Source organism: Sporisorium graminicola, chromosome SGRAM_15, assembly GCF_005498985.1.
Source record: "Sporisorium graminicola strain CBS 10092 chromosome SGRAM_15, whole genome shotgun sequence".
Taxonomy (NCBI): Eukaryota; Fungi; Basidiomycota; class Ustilaginomycetes; order Ustilaginales; family Ustilaginaceae; genus Sporisorium; species Sporisorium graminicola.
This window is the reverse complement of record NC_043725.1, coordinates 374,639-390,512: the sequence shown is the minus strand read 5'-3', so window position 1 is coordinate 390,512 and position 15,874 is coordinate 374,639. Positions and strand designations below refer to the sequence as shown.

The 15,874-nt window shown below is 57.2% G+C and overlaps 4 protein-coding genes across 4 annotated transcripts; 1 reads left to right on the top strand and 3 right to left on the bottom strand.

The window, feature by feature from the left end:
- Positions 1–4,746: 4,746 nt before the first annotated feature.
- On the bottom strand, positions 4,747–9,753 carry EX895_002566 (uncharacterized protein; the record flags this gene model as incomplete). Its single annotated transcript, XM_029883164.1, has 1 exon — positions 4,747–9,753. The coding sequence occupies one exon, from the start codon at positions 9,751–9,753 to the stop codon at positions 4,747–4,749; it is 5,007 nt and encodes a 1,668-aa protein (XP_029740562.1).
- Positions 9,754–10,568: 815 nt separating this feature from the next.
- On the top strand, positions 10,569–11,609 carry EX895_002565 (uncharacterized protein; the record flags this gene model as incomplete). Its single annotated transcript, XM_029883163.1, has 1 exon — positions 10,569–11,609. One exon carries the CDS (start codon positions 10,569–10,571, stop codon positions 11,607–11,609), a length of 1,041 nt encoding a protein of 346 aa, XP_029740561.1.
- A 522-nt stretch (positions 11,610–12,131) lies between these two features.
- Positions 12,132–12,896, bottom strand: EX895_002564 (uncharacterized protein; the record flags this gene model as incomplete). The annotated part of the gene is made up of 1 exon (XM_029883162.1): positions 12,132–12,896. One exon carries the CDS (start codon positions 12,894–12,896, stop codon positions 12,132–12,134), a length of 765 nt encoding a protein of 254 aa, XP_029740560.1.
- A 1,381-nt stretch (positions 12,897–14,277) lies between these two features.
- On the bottom strand, positions 14,278–15,874 carry EX895_002563 (uncharacterized protein; the record flags this gene model as incomplete). The annotated part of the gene is made up of 3 exons (XM_029883161.1): positions 14,278–15,336; positions 15,621–15,681; positions 15,825–15,874. 3 exons carry the CDS (start codon positions 15,872–15,874, stop codon positions 14,278–14,280), a joined length of 1,170 nt encoding a protein of 389 aa, XP_029740559.1.

The following is a 15,874-nucleotide window of genomic DNA, read 5'->3' as shown; positions in this document are numbered from 1 at the left end:
CGGCAAGAGGCCATATGAGGATTGCCACGCTGCTAAAATGCAGGGCACAAGGGCCCTAGCCGAGAAAGGATCAACCAGCGACCTAGCGCGGCAGCGCGGAGAGAGGAGGGGAACTAGAAAAAAATAAGAAAATTCTCCTTCGGGCGAAAATGGACGGTCGAGTCGAGTCGATTCGAGAAAAACAAATTTTGGTCCTGTGACACAGAGCCCGCGTGGTTTTGTCTCTGCACCGAGATGAGGGCGAGAGAGGTGCTGCGTGCACTGCACCTCAACAAAAGAGAAAAAGGCGGGGACCCAGTTTTCTCGCACAAGTCTAGATTTATTCAGTCTCAGACCTCGCGTTTCCTCGTCTTGTGTTATGATTCGACCAGTCTCTCCTTCCATCCAAGTCAAATGGCAAGGAGGCGTGTTACTGTTCAGCTCGTCCGACGTTGCTCAGCTCTGCTTGCTTACCGGCTCCATCTTTGGCCGGACAGTTTTTCTCGGAAGTTGACCGTCTTGACACACTTTCTGATTGGCTCAGCCGATGTTTTGCGCGAAGTTGCTCCAGGCCGTGCCCGAGGTCGCCTCATCCTTTTGTCAGCTAAAGAGAGGACGGTTGAATTGCTTTCTTCTGTGTTCTCCTGGCCAGATCGTTGGGGTGTCGTCAGTGTGAGGCTGTCTGCTGGTGGGGGTGAGTTGTATAGGCCTCGACACCGCCTGCCCACTTCATTTCGAAGTGGATGCTAGAGCGGAGCCCCTTTTTCCTCACTCGACAGCCGTCAAAATTGGCAGCCTTTGAAGACAATTCGGACGACGCCAGCAATCTCGAGACTGTCCATAACATGCCTGTTCCCCCCTCTCGCGACCGGTTCCCACCCTCTGTTTGGAGTAGCATGGCGAGCGAAAGATCTGGAACGACGTGTTCCTGAAGTCACTAGCCGTCTGTGCCTGCAGCCGAACCTAATTACCCTACCAGACAGAAGCATGAATTTGGGCTGGCCAAGTCTCCCCGCGTTTTTATCGTCCGTCTCTCCGATCTGGCCACCCTGTTTCTCCGGCTCAGACCTCTCGGCACTTCGGTGTGTTGCAGAGCAAAGCAAATCGAGTATCAATCGAAGAAAGTCTGCTCCGCCAACCACAAAGGCGCATTACACGCGGCGAGAAGACCGCGATTCTTGAGCGTCTTTCCTGGGGTGATGTCAGCCGGCCTACTCCGTACGCTCCTGCTTAGAGCCATGCTTCGGGCTTACACCGATCCATCGAGTCCGTCGGAGCCGACGCCATCGTTCGGGTACCAGACCACGCCCTCTCAGCACCAGGATTCCTCACGCGCGGGGGAGAGTCGCGGAACAGTGCAGGATCACGGAAGCGAGCTCTCGGGGGCGAAAAAGTCGCAGCTCATCGAGAGGAGCAGACTCAGCGAGGGCCCAGGTTTCGACACCTCGCTTGGAACGGCGTCGGTCGGAAGAGACTGTTCAAATTGCTTGTTTTATTTTATTTGCTTGTTTTATTTTATTTTTCTTTCTTCGTGGGCCGCCGTGCTGCGGCTGGTCTGTCGGCGTTCGAAATTACTGCTCGACCAGGAGGAGAGCGTTTTGTAGCAGACGCTACCAACAACACGCTGGCCGATTCTCACGTCTGTGGTCTAGTGCGCTTCCTTTGCTTTCAAAAGTCAAGAAACCATGTGGTCCACTATTTTGCGGGAGACATTTTTCAAAAGCGGCGAACGATCCATTGACGATTCTCCGCCGAGCCTCAACCACACAGCGAAAGCGGCTGGGCCTACAGAGTGAGCGCAAGGCAACTCTCGAGTGCCTTGGGCTCCTCCGTCTATTCGACTAGGCAAGACCAGGCCCTTCAAGATTCTTGGCTTTCTAGGCGCATCGAGTTGGAGGCTTGGGCATCCATACGATGACAGACGAGGCATTCTTGGAGCTGATACGTGGTACTGTAGGAGCATGTCCAGCGCTGTTTGTGCGGAGCATTTCCTGCACCCATGGCCCTCGGAGAGATTGTTTCGGGTCGTTCATGGGCTCTACTATTGCAGATCCAAACCCGCTCATTCGGGTCGCGCCGATCGCAGCAGAGCATCGTCACAGCTCCGGTCAACACCGATTCAAGGGGAGAAAGAAGGACCTCGAGAAGTCTAAGGTACATGCCACGCTAGCCTGTCGTGTGGTCCCGTCGGCCTTATGCCGAGTCGGCAGTGAAATACGGTACCGCGAACAATCAGCATAGTCACTTGCTATTGGTTCGCTGACCCATTCGCTACGGCCGTCAAATGCGCTGGCGCTTTGAAACGACGGCAACGAACAGGTATGTAAGTTAGAACCGGATTTAGGAGGGGCGAAAGAAGCGAGACAGGAGGCAGCTTCAGTTCAAGAACGCAGTTTTTGTCTGCAGGTACGGCCACCAAAAGTTACCGGTCGACCTTGACCGCTGACGTAGGCGTCGCCAGCCAAAAACAAACACAATGTTTCACAATAACGACCCGCGGGGCCCTATATTGTTTGGGTCTCCACTTTCCCATCCCGCGTTACGAGCTCGTCCATTGCCTGGCTCCGGCTTTGATGCGCTGCAACCTTCTTTCCGAGACTACGGGGAAGACTTGTGGGGTTGAGATACGACAATCCGAAAGCCAGGAGGAGACGCGGTGGAGGGTGAAATAGTTCGTCCGAGCGGTCAAAGTAAGCCATATTCGTTTATGTGTTACGAGTACGAGTGGCAGAGGACGAGGGTGTGCTGATGGTGCGATTCTTTCGATGCTCGATCCCGAACGGTCAGAAGCAAGAGATCTCTGAGGTCGGAGTCAGGATCGACATGCACGCGGCAGCGATGCTTCAGCGAAGTTCGAACGAAAATTCTCCGCACTTTGTTTTTCCTCCTTGCTGCCAAATAGGTGTAAGTCGCTCATGAATTGTCATCACCCACCCACCCTCTCACCTTCCAGCGCTGGTCCCATCTGGGACATGACCATTGATAGGGGACCCACCACTCTGCCAAGCAGCAGCAGCAGCAACAGCAACAACAGTCTTATCTTCGTTGTCGTTGTCGTCGTTGTCGTCGTCATCATTTTAGCGAGGTGCAGAAGAGGGAGTACACGCTGTATGATTGAGTGGACTACGTATAACTGCCTCAATTGGAAATTCGATTCATTTCAACTTTCACCCTGCACTCCTTTCTCCTTTCGGAGAAATTAGGTCTGACTCTATGCTCGAAATTCGTCCGACGTGCAGCGAAGCAGACCGGTTATAGGGGTGGGCCAAGGAGGAGGAAGATGACATGGTGTGGTGACAGAGCTCTCTTGAAGCTCGAAGCAGACGGTGCTCCAGCGTGGGAAGCTGGCGTTCCTACCTTCAAATGGAGAGCTGTGCCACCGCTCGCGTGACACGGTGGATTGTAAACTGGTTGACACACAACAAGCCTTCTCAGTCCACGTATCTCATGAGCTTGGTGGATGCCATTGCGCACAGTCAAGCTCCCTGTGCAGCAGGCTCAAAAGTCTCAATGGGGAAGAGGTGACTCTCCTTGCATTGCAGCGCAGCGCAGTGGGACGAGGCAGGAAGGAGAATTTTTCTTACTTTACACCATGGCCGACATACAAAGCAGTTCATGCATGCATGCAAGGTGGAACAAGTTTTCGGCTGAACTTTCCCCAATCCGCCTTCCGCATCCCGTGTCACCTAAATTACGATCGCAAGATCTGGGTGTCTGAAAAAAGGCAAGAAAAAGAGAAAGAAAAAAAAGAAGAGGGGAAGAAGAAAGAAGAAATCGTCGAAATTCTTTTGTTTTCTCCTCCCTGCTGTTGTCCTGAATTCCCCAGGCCCTCCCGTGCCTTTCGCCGCTTTCTTTTTTCCTAGCGATCCAGCCTCCTCGCTTGCCGAGTGGTACGCCGTCTCGCGTCCACGACGCGTGCGTGTCCCTGAATCAGGCCATGGCAGTCAAGGCCGCCCAGGGAACCACGTTTCGAGAACTGCTTGTTTCGGCCGCAACGCCCTTCCGGTGCTGTCGAAACCCATTCGGTTCCTCCGCACCTGTCCGCACCTTCGCCTGGCTGTGAAATGAGTTGAAGGCTACGTCGAACAGCCCTGCGCCCAACTCTTCGGCACAGGACTGCAGAGAGGGCGCTGTACCACTGTTCCAGACCGTCGTCCGTGCGTTCCTGGAGATTGATAGAGCTGCTTTCTTTTCCTCTCGGGGCGGGGTGAGAAAGCAGTAATTTATGCCCAAGGTTCGTCCGAACATGAGCCGGTGTGGCGTTGCTTTTTTCCTAAGCGAAGTAGTGTTCCCCGCAATGGGAGGGCGGCTTTTTTTCCCCGCTCAGAGCCCTTGACACACACGCAGCTTGACGCAGCTTGGCGGGGTGCGGGTCGAGAGATCCGATCGCGATAACAAGCATCATCCTCACCACGGGATTGGAAATGGGTTTTGATCGAGCGCAGAGAGGTCTGGGCATCAGACAACGACAAAGACAGACTGCGAGTTGGGTGAGTGGATTGCCGCTGAACGTTATCAAAAGGTGGTGCGGGGACAAAAAGCACATGTGGCCTCACGTAGGACCCCAACGCTCCCTTCCCCACATTGCACGCCGCACAGTCCACCCTTGCAAACCGATGTATAACCAATCCAGCTCTTCTGGTTTTTTGGGATCTTGCACAAGCCCTTGTTGAACCACAAAGCAACTCGTCTTCACTCCTCTGAGACTACGTGCGAAAGCAAAGGGAAAGCAACACACTGGATTCTTCTGCTGAGCATCCTGCATCCTCATGCCGCCCGCCTGGCCTCCTGAATACATCGCACCAGCGCCGAAGCGTCCCCCGCCGTCTCGTACTGGAACGTCCTGCCGTTGGCGATGCGAATAGTGAAGCTCCTCCCACCCCGATACTCGATGCCTGTCAATAGATTCGGTATCGCCTGTTGAGAGGTAAATCGCACATTGGCAGCGGTCACTTCATCACCATTCGCTCCAGCATCGTCGTCTGAATTCGCTGTCACTTGCCTGCCGGAAAGCTTTTCGAACTCTCCTTCCCCTCGTTCCCCTCCGCCGGCTGGTGAGATCGGTGAAGGTTGCTTGCACGCGTCGCCGACCATCGCCTCGTTTTTCGGGATGGCGAGGATCACCTCGCTCTTGACTTTCAGCGCTGTCGCCGTATCCTTGACGCACAGTAACCGTGGAAAATCCGTGAGCACCAGCTGACGTCGCTTGGTAAACATCTTGCCCGTGCCCGTCTTCTTCTGCGCAACGGGCAAGCTGTACAGCATGAGCTCCTTGGGTAGCAACAAAGCCGCCCAGCTTTGCTGCAATCCGTTACCGCCACTTGCTATAGCAGCAGTAGAAACGCTGGCAGGCTGTGGTTGGAGTCGACTCGTGGAGCTGGGGCTATGGCTGGCACTTCCAGCACTGTGAGCGTTCATCGTCTGCATCGAGCGCGAGAAAGGACGCATGCCTCTAGCCACGGCAGGCTCGATCCCATCTGAGGCAGCCACAGCATTCGCCGGGGCAGCAGCGTCGATCGACATGCTCGAGAACCTGCGTCTCGGCGCTCCTGATGCACCACCGTTTGGCTGCACCCCTGTCGGCGGTGTTCCACCCACGCTTGGCATAAATCGACTCTGGAACCCATCCGCCAACCGTTGCAGCCCACTTTGCCGTTTCTTCAGCTGCTCCCTCCCGTCCGTCACCTCTTCGCGACGTCCGCCACTCGCCTCGGAATCCGAATCATCTGCATCGTTCGTTTGGTGCGCAGACGAAACAGCATCCAAGCTCAAAGAACTCTCATCTGCCCCTCCATCGCCGTGGTTTTGATAATCGATGCTCTGTGTGTCCCCGTTGTACGCCTGCGACTCGTCCGAGCTGCCAAACCCTTCGTCGAAGCTGAAATCGCTCGTATCCGCGAATTCGCGCTGCTGAGCAGGGGCTGGGAGCGGTTGCACGAGACCTGTCTTGATTTGTGGCGCGTCGAGTTCCCATAGACGGTCAAAGTCGATCGCGGCGAAAAAGCGATGTGCTTTGATCTCGCTCGCAGACGGGCGTTGAGTAGGGTCGAGCACCAACACTCGATCGATGAGGTCCTGTGCATCTTCGGGAAAGCCTGCGGGAAACGTGAACTCGCGGTTCTTGACCTTCTGCAGCGTTTGATACTCGTTGACGCCTTTGAAGGGTGGTCGACCGGCAAGCAGTTGAAACAAAACGCAGCCAAACGCCCACCAGTCGGCTGGTTTGCCCGCTGGCTGTGCCTTTTCCACCAGCAGCTCGGGCGAGACGTACTCGGCTGTGCCCACGAAACTTGCGGCTCGAGACTGCTGAGCCTGCTGCGCGGGAGGCGCCTCACTGGCGATGGGTGCCTCGGTCTCGCCAACAGGGTGCACGATCTTCGCACTGCCAAAGTCGGTAATCTTGATCCGATGTCGAGCGTCCAACAAGATGTTTTCGGGCTTGACGTCGCGATGCACCACGCCGGCCGTATGCATTCCGGCGATCGTGTCGGCCAGCTGAGCCGCATAAAAGCGAGCCGACTCGAGATCAAAGCTGCCATGCTTGCGAATGAAGTTCAACAGCTCGCCGTTGTTGGCCAACTCGAGCACAAAGTAGAGACTCTCTCGATCCTGAAAGGTCCAGAACAGCGTAACGACACCAGGATGGCGAATCATGCGGCTGAGCGCCTCCTTTTCGATCGACACGTACTTCTGCTTGCCTTGCTTGAGGATGTGCACCTTGTCCAGAACTTTGATCGCGTACGCCTTGCGGCCGGTCAGGTCGATCCGATGACGTCGCCTCTTGGACGGCTCAGATCCGACCATGGCAGCCGCAGCAGACGTCGCGTTCGGATCGATCACACCCGGCTCCTTGGGCGAAGGCCCTGACAGCAGATCCCACGCCTCCAACACGGTCGAGTACGATCCTTCTCCCAGCGTCTCGCCAAAGTGGAAATCGTGCGGACCTCGCGCCGACGACGTTCGGGGAGACGGCGTTGTGGGGCGCTCCGGACCTGTCATCGAGGCTGAAGACGGTAGTAAGCGAGGACTCTGCAGATTCGAGATGGAAGCGGGACTTCGGCCGTAGATCGAGTCGGTGATGCGTGCAGGGCCGACGCGGATCGTCTCTGGTGAGCGCGCGAGCTGCGAGGCTGGCGATGCAGAGCGTGGACCCGGCATAGGACGCACGAGGAACGGAAGCGCTCCTCGATTGGGTGGCGACATCGCCATGCCTTGATCATGTTCAACACTAGAAGCGGGTCGTGAGACGGCCCCAGCTGAGACGTCGGCAGTAGGCATGACAGTGCAGTCTGGCGTGCCAACAATGCCGCTGCCACCACCGTCATCGTCTTCGGGAATCACATCAACGTGAGGTGGCGCTAGTGCGCCCATCTCGCCGGCGGGCATGGTACTGCTCGAACTGTTTTTCGAATGTGTGCCCGGCCGGTCCTCATTCCAGCCGCCCTCGACAGGACTCTGCCCACTTGGAGAATATGCCTTGCGGTCCGAGCTTTGGCTGCGTCGACCTTTCCCGATAGAACTCTCGCTGGTGCGGGCTCGCAGGACAGCGGGCCGCTTCGCGTTGGACCACAGCCGTTGGCGCTGCAACGAATCCGGCCGACGCGAGGTGCCAGTCGTCGCTGGGCCCATAGAGGCCTCGCTGCCCGTGCCGCTACTGGGGCGTGCGAGCCTCGATTGGGAAGAGTCGCGAAAGCGCCTGTTGGGCGCGCTTTCGTCTTCGATGGCAGGCGAATAGCTCAAGGGAACAGGTGAAGGCTCGCTGGGTGAGTCGGGGAGCGAGGCAATGCCAGCCTGTGCCTCCATGCGAACGACTTCGGCCGGGGTAGGATGCTGCTGCGTGTTGCTGTCCAGCGTCAGCTCTACGTGAGGCGATCGCTGCGCAGACAGAGCCGACGCCGACCGTGTGTACAGTGCGGGAGAGGCAGGAGGTGCATCGACGGCGCTAGGATCGTTGACGAGCAGACCGGGCGACGCGGTGCGATCAAAGGCATCGTTGCTGCTCCTGGCGCGTAGGAAGGGAGGCTTTTGAGTGGCGGAGGACCTGCGTCGAGACTGGCTTGCAGCTGAGGCCTGAGCCGTTTTGCCGGCGGTTAGATATGGCGAGAGGTCGGAGGAAATGCTGCCGACGACAGCGTCGTAGCTGAGAGGCGGCAGTGCCGGAGCTTGGCTGTCGAAGACGCCTGCGCTGCGGAGTGAATCGCGCGATGCATGCGCCGGGCCCGGGGGAGCCGGTGCCTCCGGAGTGAGTCTGGACGAGTGCGAGTCTTCCGCATATTTTGGTACGAACAGGGGAGCGTTGGTGACGGAGCTGGTACGAAAATCGCTGGGAACCGGGGTGAGCAGCGGATGCAGTGTAGTACCCGCTGCTGAACTGGCGCTGTGAGGAGCTGCAGAGAAATAGCTTGAGCTACGCGGCAGTGGAGTTCGCGAGGCAGAGGCGAGATTTGTCTCGTCCTCCGAGCTGTCGAGCGGGTTGTAGACGGTGTATTGCTCCGAAGGAGGTGGAACGAGACCCGTGGTCCTGATGCCGATTCGCCCTGCGCCCTTTGCAAACTTTTGACGAAGGATTTCCCGTGATCGTTTGGCGGGCGAGGCGGCAGACTGCGGATCGTCCAAGGGCAACTCTGGCAACTCTGGTGAGGCAGTCGAGGAGGGTGCACGCACCGGCTTGTTGGTGCGCATTCCTGGACCAACACGATACATCCAAGCGTCAGAGGCGGGCTTGGGGACACCCCTGTGCCTGTCCGACGACGGTGCTGATGCGCTGAGCGTGGTAGCCTGGGTTGACTGGCCTACGGAAGGAGTGGAGAAGAGCGAGACGTCGTTTCCGTGCTCTCCATTCGTGCTGATACGACTATCGGCTGCTGGTATAGACTGAGAGAGACTGTGGTTTGCGTTCGGTATAGAAGTCGATGGATCTGCAGGTGGCTGCGTCGACATGGCGAGCGAACCGTACGGGCTTTTGCGCGCATTGCGTCCAGAAAAGCGGGAGGCTTCAGCACCAAAGCCAAGCCTGACGTTACCGAGAGGGGCCTCTCGGAAAGGGGCAGCTTCGAGACTGGAAGTGCTGTTGACGGAGCTGACGGAACTGACGGACATGGCGCGACCCAGGCTGACCCCGCCAATGCTGGATGCAGCGCCTTCGCTTGCATCGCCGCTTCCGCTGCGGTGGCCGGATGCAACGCTAGTAGTGGAAGCGTTGGGAGGGTATCGGTTGGTGTGAGGTAGTGAAGAGTTGGATGACTGTCGAGAGCTGATGGCGGCGCCTGAGGGACCACGATTTTGAGAGGCAAAACGGCGAGGCATGGGCCCCGAATCGCTGATCATGGGATCGTCATCGTCGTCATCGGTGGTGAGCTGAGGATGCGAAGCCGAAGCAACTCTGGCCATGCGATCTTCTGCTTCGCTGCCTGCCCTGGACAGAAGACCCTTGCGAATGCGTGGGTTGGATGCAGAAGAGGGAGGTGGGGCATTGGAACGGATGCTGCTGACGCGAGACACGGCGGCGCTCGAAGCGGCCGAAGTGGAAGCGGATGCTGAGGGTGCGCTGAGGGGTGTGGGGGCGCTCATGGGCGTGAGAGGTGCAGAGGGGGCAGCAGATGGAGGACCTGCCGCTGTCTTGGACGAGGTCGATGCGAGCGGGACATGGTGCGACTGGCTGTCCGAGTGTGGAAAGCTGGTGTCCATGGGCGTAGGCGAGGCAAATACGGTATGGCTGAGGCTTGCTCGTGCCGCGCCCGCTTGCTCTGTCGATTGTGCTGATTGTTCCGACATGGTGTTGTTCCTGCCCTCTTGCTAGGGAGAGATTGGGCTCGTGTTCGGCGCTGACAGCCTCTGGGCGCTGTTCTAGGAGCGACACGCGTACTTGCTGTGATCCATCGACATGGTTTGTTCCAGCTGCTTTCCGTTGGGGATAGGTTCAGGACGCCTTCATGTTGGTCAAAGGTGAAGATAGAATGTCTTTTTGACTTGCTGGTCAGCCAAAGGGGTGGGTGTGCTGTTTGCTGCAATGAGTGATGCTGCTTGCTTGGTGACTGGCACGGATCGATGCAACATGCACGCTCCTGTACCAGAGCCGCCACCGCCGATTCGTAGCGTCCTTTTTCCTTTGGGCCTGTCACGCGTTTTTTTCGGCTTCCATTCCTCGTTTTTGTCACCCTCGCGTGGAGGTCTGTCCGCCGGGCAAGAGGGTCTAGACTCGCAAAGATCGCAGTTTTCATCGGGGCGAGTCGATCGTGCTGTACATCGGGTTGAGTACAAGGAGAGGTGCCGGACGCTGAACTTTCAAACGTGCTTACTTCTTTACTCCCTCGAAACTGAACAGAAAAAGAGGCTGCGAAATTGGACGATATATCCACTCTTTCGTGCGATAGAGGTTGACAAGCCAAGAGAGGAAGAATCGCGTTCTTCTCTCTTTTCGACTGCTTCGAGTCATGCAAGAGCGCAACAGCAGGCGGCGTTGTCACTCAACCAATGGGAGTAAGCTGCGATGCAACGGCCGGCCCACACTGTGCGGGGCGACTCGAAGGGACAGATCCGGCCTCTGGCCTCACTTCTTCTTCTCCTCATCACCACATATTATCTGCAAAATGATATCGAGAGGTGTCAGCTCGCTGCTGCGAGTAGCGGCGTCATCACCCGCGGCCGCCGCATCGCGCTCGCCCCTGGCGGCAGCGGCCAGCCGTCAACTGTCCACGTCGTTTGCTCCCAAGCTGCCCAACTCGACCGACAAGCGTCAACAGCCTTCGCAGCCTGCCGAATCCGACTCGACCTCGGCGCTCGACTACAAGCTGGCGCACAAGCTCCGCAAGCTCCCACCGCTGCCTTCGCTCGAGCCTCCTTCGCTCGATGCACCCCAGGCTGTCTCCAACATTCTCTACAACACCCCTCCCCCCTCCAAGGCGCCGTTTAAGCGACACACGCTCAACTGCCTGGTGCAGAACGAGCCGGGTGTGCTGTCGCGCGTGGCAGGCACGCTGGCCGCGAGAGGGTTCAACATCGACTCGCTCGTCGTGTGCGGCACCGAGATCCGCGACCTCTCGCGCATGTGCATCGTGCTCCGCGGCCAGGACGGCGTCATCGAGCAAGCCCGTCGGCAGCTCGAGGATCTCGTCCCTGTCTGGGCCGTGCTCGACTACACCAACACCAAGGTTATCGAACGCGAACTCATGCTCGTCAAAGTGTCTATCCTCGGGCCCGAGTACTTTGAGGAATCCCAACAGGCCACCGCCTCCCCGGCGGGCACACCGGAGCTCATCGCCGAGCGGGAAACCGACTCTTCCAAACCGCCCACAGCCGGCAGCGTTGCAGCACAGCAGGCGCCGCTCACCCCCACCGAGGCGCTGCGTGTCAAGTCGGACAACATGCGCTCTGTCATTGCGTTTGCCGAGCAGTTCCGCGGCCGCGTCGTCGATGTCTCCGCCACCAGCGTCATTGTCGAGATGTCCGGAAAGAGCAGCCGCTGCGACGCCTTCTTGAAACTCGTCCGTCCCTTCGGCATTCTGGAGTGCGCGAGGTCCGGTACCATGGTCCTGCCAAGATCGCCAATTCCTTCTTCGTACGCTGGCGCCGAGGATCTGTTCGAAGACGAGGTGGATGCTGTCGATGCCGGTGCCTTGCCCCCTGGTTAAATACCTTCGCACCGCGCAGAGCAGTCCCATCTTGTCTAGCGCACCCAGCTTTGACATGTCAAATGTACTCTCGCCCTTAGGATTCTTCCCGTCCGCAACCAGAAACGTGCTACTGTTTCCGACGACTCGAGTGCGAGCCCCTGCACCGCCTCTGTCAAGCCCACGCCGCTTCCGAGAACTATCGCTAGCCCGACACTCTACTTCGACCACCTTTGAATGCGGCTGAATTACTACTTAAGAGTCATATGCGATCCGAACAACAGAGACTACATTGTGCAAAAGACCCAACGCCGCTCCGCTAGCGTCGAGTGGCAAGCGTTGTGCGGTGATTGGAAAGCTAAAATACAGGATTGGGGAATCAATACAAGACAACGAAACGGCAGAGCAGATAGGTCAGAGAGCAGGGCGACTGGGAATGCTAGAGGGGGTCCGACGCAAGAGGGCAAAGCAGACTGGGGAAAAGATCAAAAGCTGAACGAGACCGAGCAACAACGAGAACAAAGCAGAAAACAGCGGCGTCGACTACCATTCGTCCATCATCATCTCGTTGAGTCCTGTTCCCTGGGCCTGGGCCTGTGCCTGTGCCGCGCGTGCCGCTTCCTGATCACCCTCAACGTGCTCCCACAGCGGCTTGCCCGATGTTGCTGCATGCTTCTGTCCAAAGTACCTGCATGCCGAGACACCGCTGCCGTCGTCCGAAGGAGAGGGCGTAGGCGGAAACTCTACGCCCATGGGAAACCTCATCTGCACAGGAGGTGAGGCGGGCACCTCGTTCTGATGGGCAGAGTTCGTCGGCTCAATCACCATCTGAACGTCGCCATTGCCCTCGAGCAAGTGCAACTCGTCCGATTTGATGAACGTGTAGCCATACGACGTGACCACCTTGAGCCAGTGGGGGTTGTTGCTCGAGAATGACACGGCAGATGCGCCGCCGGCCTCGGCCCCTTTGCCCTTGACCGAGGCGGACGAGTGTGTGAAGATGTCGCGCTGCTGGTTGTTATTGTTGCTGGAGGTGAGGTCGTCGAGCGTCACATCCGACGAGCTCGCGAAAAGGTCTTGGGGGAATTGCGAGGAAGAAGGAGTATGGACCGGTGTCTCCTGCTGTTGCTGCGTTGGGAAACTGCTAGCGGATCGGGATCCTCGTAGGGGGATGGTGGGACGAGCTCGCTTGCCAGCGAGCGGCGAGGTTTCGACATTTTCCTCCTCAGTCTTGCGCTTGGGCGTGGGCGAGGAGCCACCAGCCATGGTGTTGAGGTACGATGTCTTGACGGCAGGGGAGAGCAGCATTTTGGTGGTTTCGAGCGACAATACCAATTTGTATGGTATGAAAGAAGAGAGCAAAGAGCGAGGAGGGTAGCCGTGCAATAGGAGGTAGGCAGGATGCAGGCGGAACAACCAAAGTAAGGACGAGCGGCCGGCACTTGTCGAGATGGAATGGGCGAGATGAGGCTTGAGACTAGTAAGCAGATAGTATGGTACGTGTATGGTGGGGGGGAGGAAGAGGACTTGCGAACAGAGAGAGACGGAGAGAGAATTGTGTGGAACGGATTGATGGACTAAAGGAAGAAAGTGGGGAAGGAAGGAGCAAGAGCTTCGACAGCTTCGACTCCTTCTCGAACGCGGCTCAACTCTGATCGGAAGACGGGAATGTAAGGAGATTTTGATGACTACCAATTCGTAGCCGAGTCAATGAGAGCGAGGAAGCCAACAGAGACACTCAACCCGGCCAAATAAAAAAAGTTTCGAACCCGAGCGGGAAAAATCCCGTTCAAAGACTCCACTAAGACGGGGTGCCGACGCCACTCGACTAGAACCAATTTCATCTCTAGCGCGGTTGCAGCGGACACAGCAGCATAGAAATTAAATAGGTGGATCTGCACCGTAGATGAAAAGAGCAAGCCGCGTTCAGCCAGCGTATTTTTTCCGACGCGTTCAGCCCGCCGTTGACTCCGAAAAAGGTAATTCTGTATGCGGAGCATCGGAATCGCTTCCGTTCCAAGCTGCGCGACGCGAAGATGCCGTTCACACGACCATGCCACTTTTGATAGGCTCTCATCGGCAATAGTCGTTTTCGGCCGGGACACGAGTGAATCGAGGGGGAAGCGTATCTCGGTAGCTTGTGCCCGATTTCCTCGCTTCGCTGCACTAGTCGAACAGCGAGTGCACTCTGCAGGCCAACAAAGAGACACGGTTGACGTGGTATTGGTATTAACTGCTAGTGACGTTAGCGTAGCGTTTTGTGGTGGCGAGGAGACGACGGCGACGACGACTTGGCCGTCGAGAACCCCGCCGAGATGCGTGAAAGTGCGACAATGGTGATAATGTATGCGGAGAACGAAGCGCTGGCGACCGAACGTGCAGAGGGTGTGAGTACAGATGTTGTTAGGGGAGAGGGTGTTTGGGGAATCTATGCAAAGAGAGAGAGAGAGAAGAGAAGCAACCGGATAACACTACAGAGAAAAAACCGGGATGGGAAGAAGAACCGTTCTGAAAAAGAAAAAGAGGGTGGTAACACAATGAGAGAAGGTGAAGTGAAAAAAGATGCGGGGACCAAGAAACGATGTTGAATCGACCAGGAGAAGAAAGAGTCGAACGAAGATACGATCTTCCTTCAGCTGGAACAAGCTAGCGCGCAGAAACCCTTTCAGGCTGTGGATGCGAGACTAGCCTAGAACTTGAGCTGCTTGGGCTGCTCCCACGAGAACTCGGATCGGCCAAAGTGTCCACCGGCAGCGGTAGCAAGGTACTGGGGCTTCTGCAGGCCGAGGTCCTTGACAATCACACCTGGTCGCAGGTTGAAGTTGTTGCGGATGATCTTGACCAGCTCCTCGTCCGACTTCTTACCAGTGCCGTACGAGTCGACGAAAACCGAAAGAGGGTCGGCGACACCAATGGCGTACGAGAACTGCACGAGCACACGGCGGGCGAGACCAGCAGCAACGAGCGACTTGGCAACCCAACGGGCGGTGTAGGCAGCCGATCGGTCGACCTTGGAGAAGTCCTTGCCCGAGAAAGCACCACCACCGTGGGCACCCCAGCCACCGTACGTGTCGACGATGATCTTACGGCCAGTGAGACCGGCGTCACCCTGGGGACCACCAATGACGAAACGGCCCGAGGGCTGGATGTGGTAGATGGTCTCGGAGTCGAGCAGGTTGGCGGGGATCACCTTCTTGACAATCTTCTCCATGATCTCGGATCGCAGGTCCTCAGTCGAGATCTCCTCGGCGTGCTGGGTCGAGATGACGACAGTGTCGACGCGAAGGGGCACGGTAGCACCACCGTCCTTCTTGTACTCGACGGTGACCTGTGTCTTAGAGTCGGGTCGGAGCCATCCGAGGGTACCGTCACGGCGAGCGGCGGCCATGGCGAGGTTGAGCTTGTGCGAGAGCATGAGCGTCAAGGGCATCAACTCGGGGGTCTCGTCGGTGGCGTAGCCGAACATGATACCCTGGTCACCGGCTCCATGGTCCTCGAGCGAGCCGTGGTCGAGACCCTGGGCAATATCGGGCGACTGCTGCTCAATGGCGACGAGCACGTTGCACGTCTTGTAGTCGAAGCCCTTCTCGGACGAGTCGTAGCCGATCTTCTTGATGGTGTCACGGATGACCTTCTGGTAGTCGACCTGAGCCTTGGTCGAGATTTCACCGAAGACCATGATCATACCGGTCTTGGAGGCGGTCTCACAGGCGACCTTGGAGTAAGGGTCCTGCTCGAGGCAGGCATCCTGTTCGCAAAAAAGCAGTAGGAGAAGAGATAGGAGAATTATCAGTCGACTGTTGATCCGATAACAGAGGTAGTTGGTTTTTCGTCGTCTTTGCGTCGAGTCTAAGTGCTTAACAGCAACTTTTCAGCGCCTGTGCGAGCGCTTGAATCCGCGTTTGCAAGGCGCCAAAAAGCTGCCAAGAGCAATTTGATTCGATGCTTTGCTTGGCGATTGCAGAGCACCTAGAAGACAAGCGTGCGAGCCACTTTGCCTTGCAAGTCGACAATATAGAGAGGAAGACTTACGAGGATGGCATCGGAGACCTGGTCACAGATCTTGTCAGGGTGACCCTCACCGACGGACTCGCTGTAGCGCCGAAATCGGAAGTCAAGTCGAAGCGCAAGGAGAGAGAACGATCAGCAATTAACCCTGGAGAGCGGAGAACGGCGCGCACCACGGATGTGCCGAGCATGTATAGTATCGTCGCCGTCGTCATGGTCAACACTTACGAGGTGAAGAGGAAGTGACCCTCGGGAAGAGCGCGGATAGCGGGAGCCAT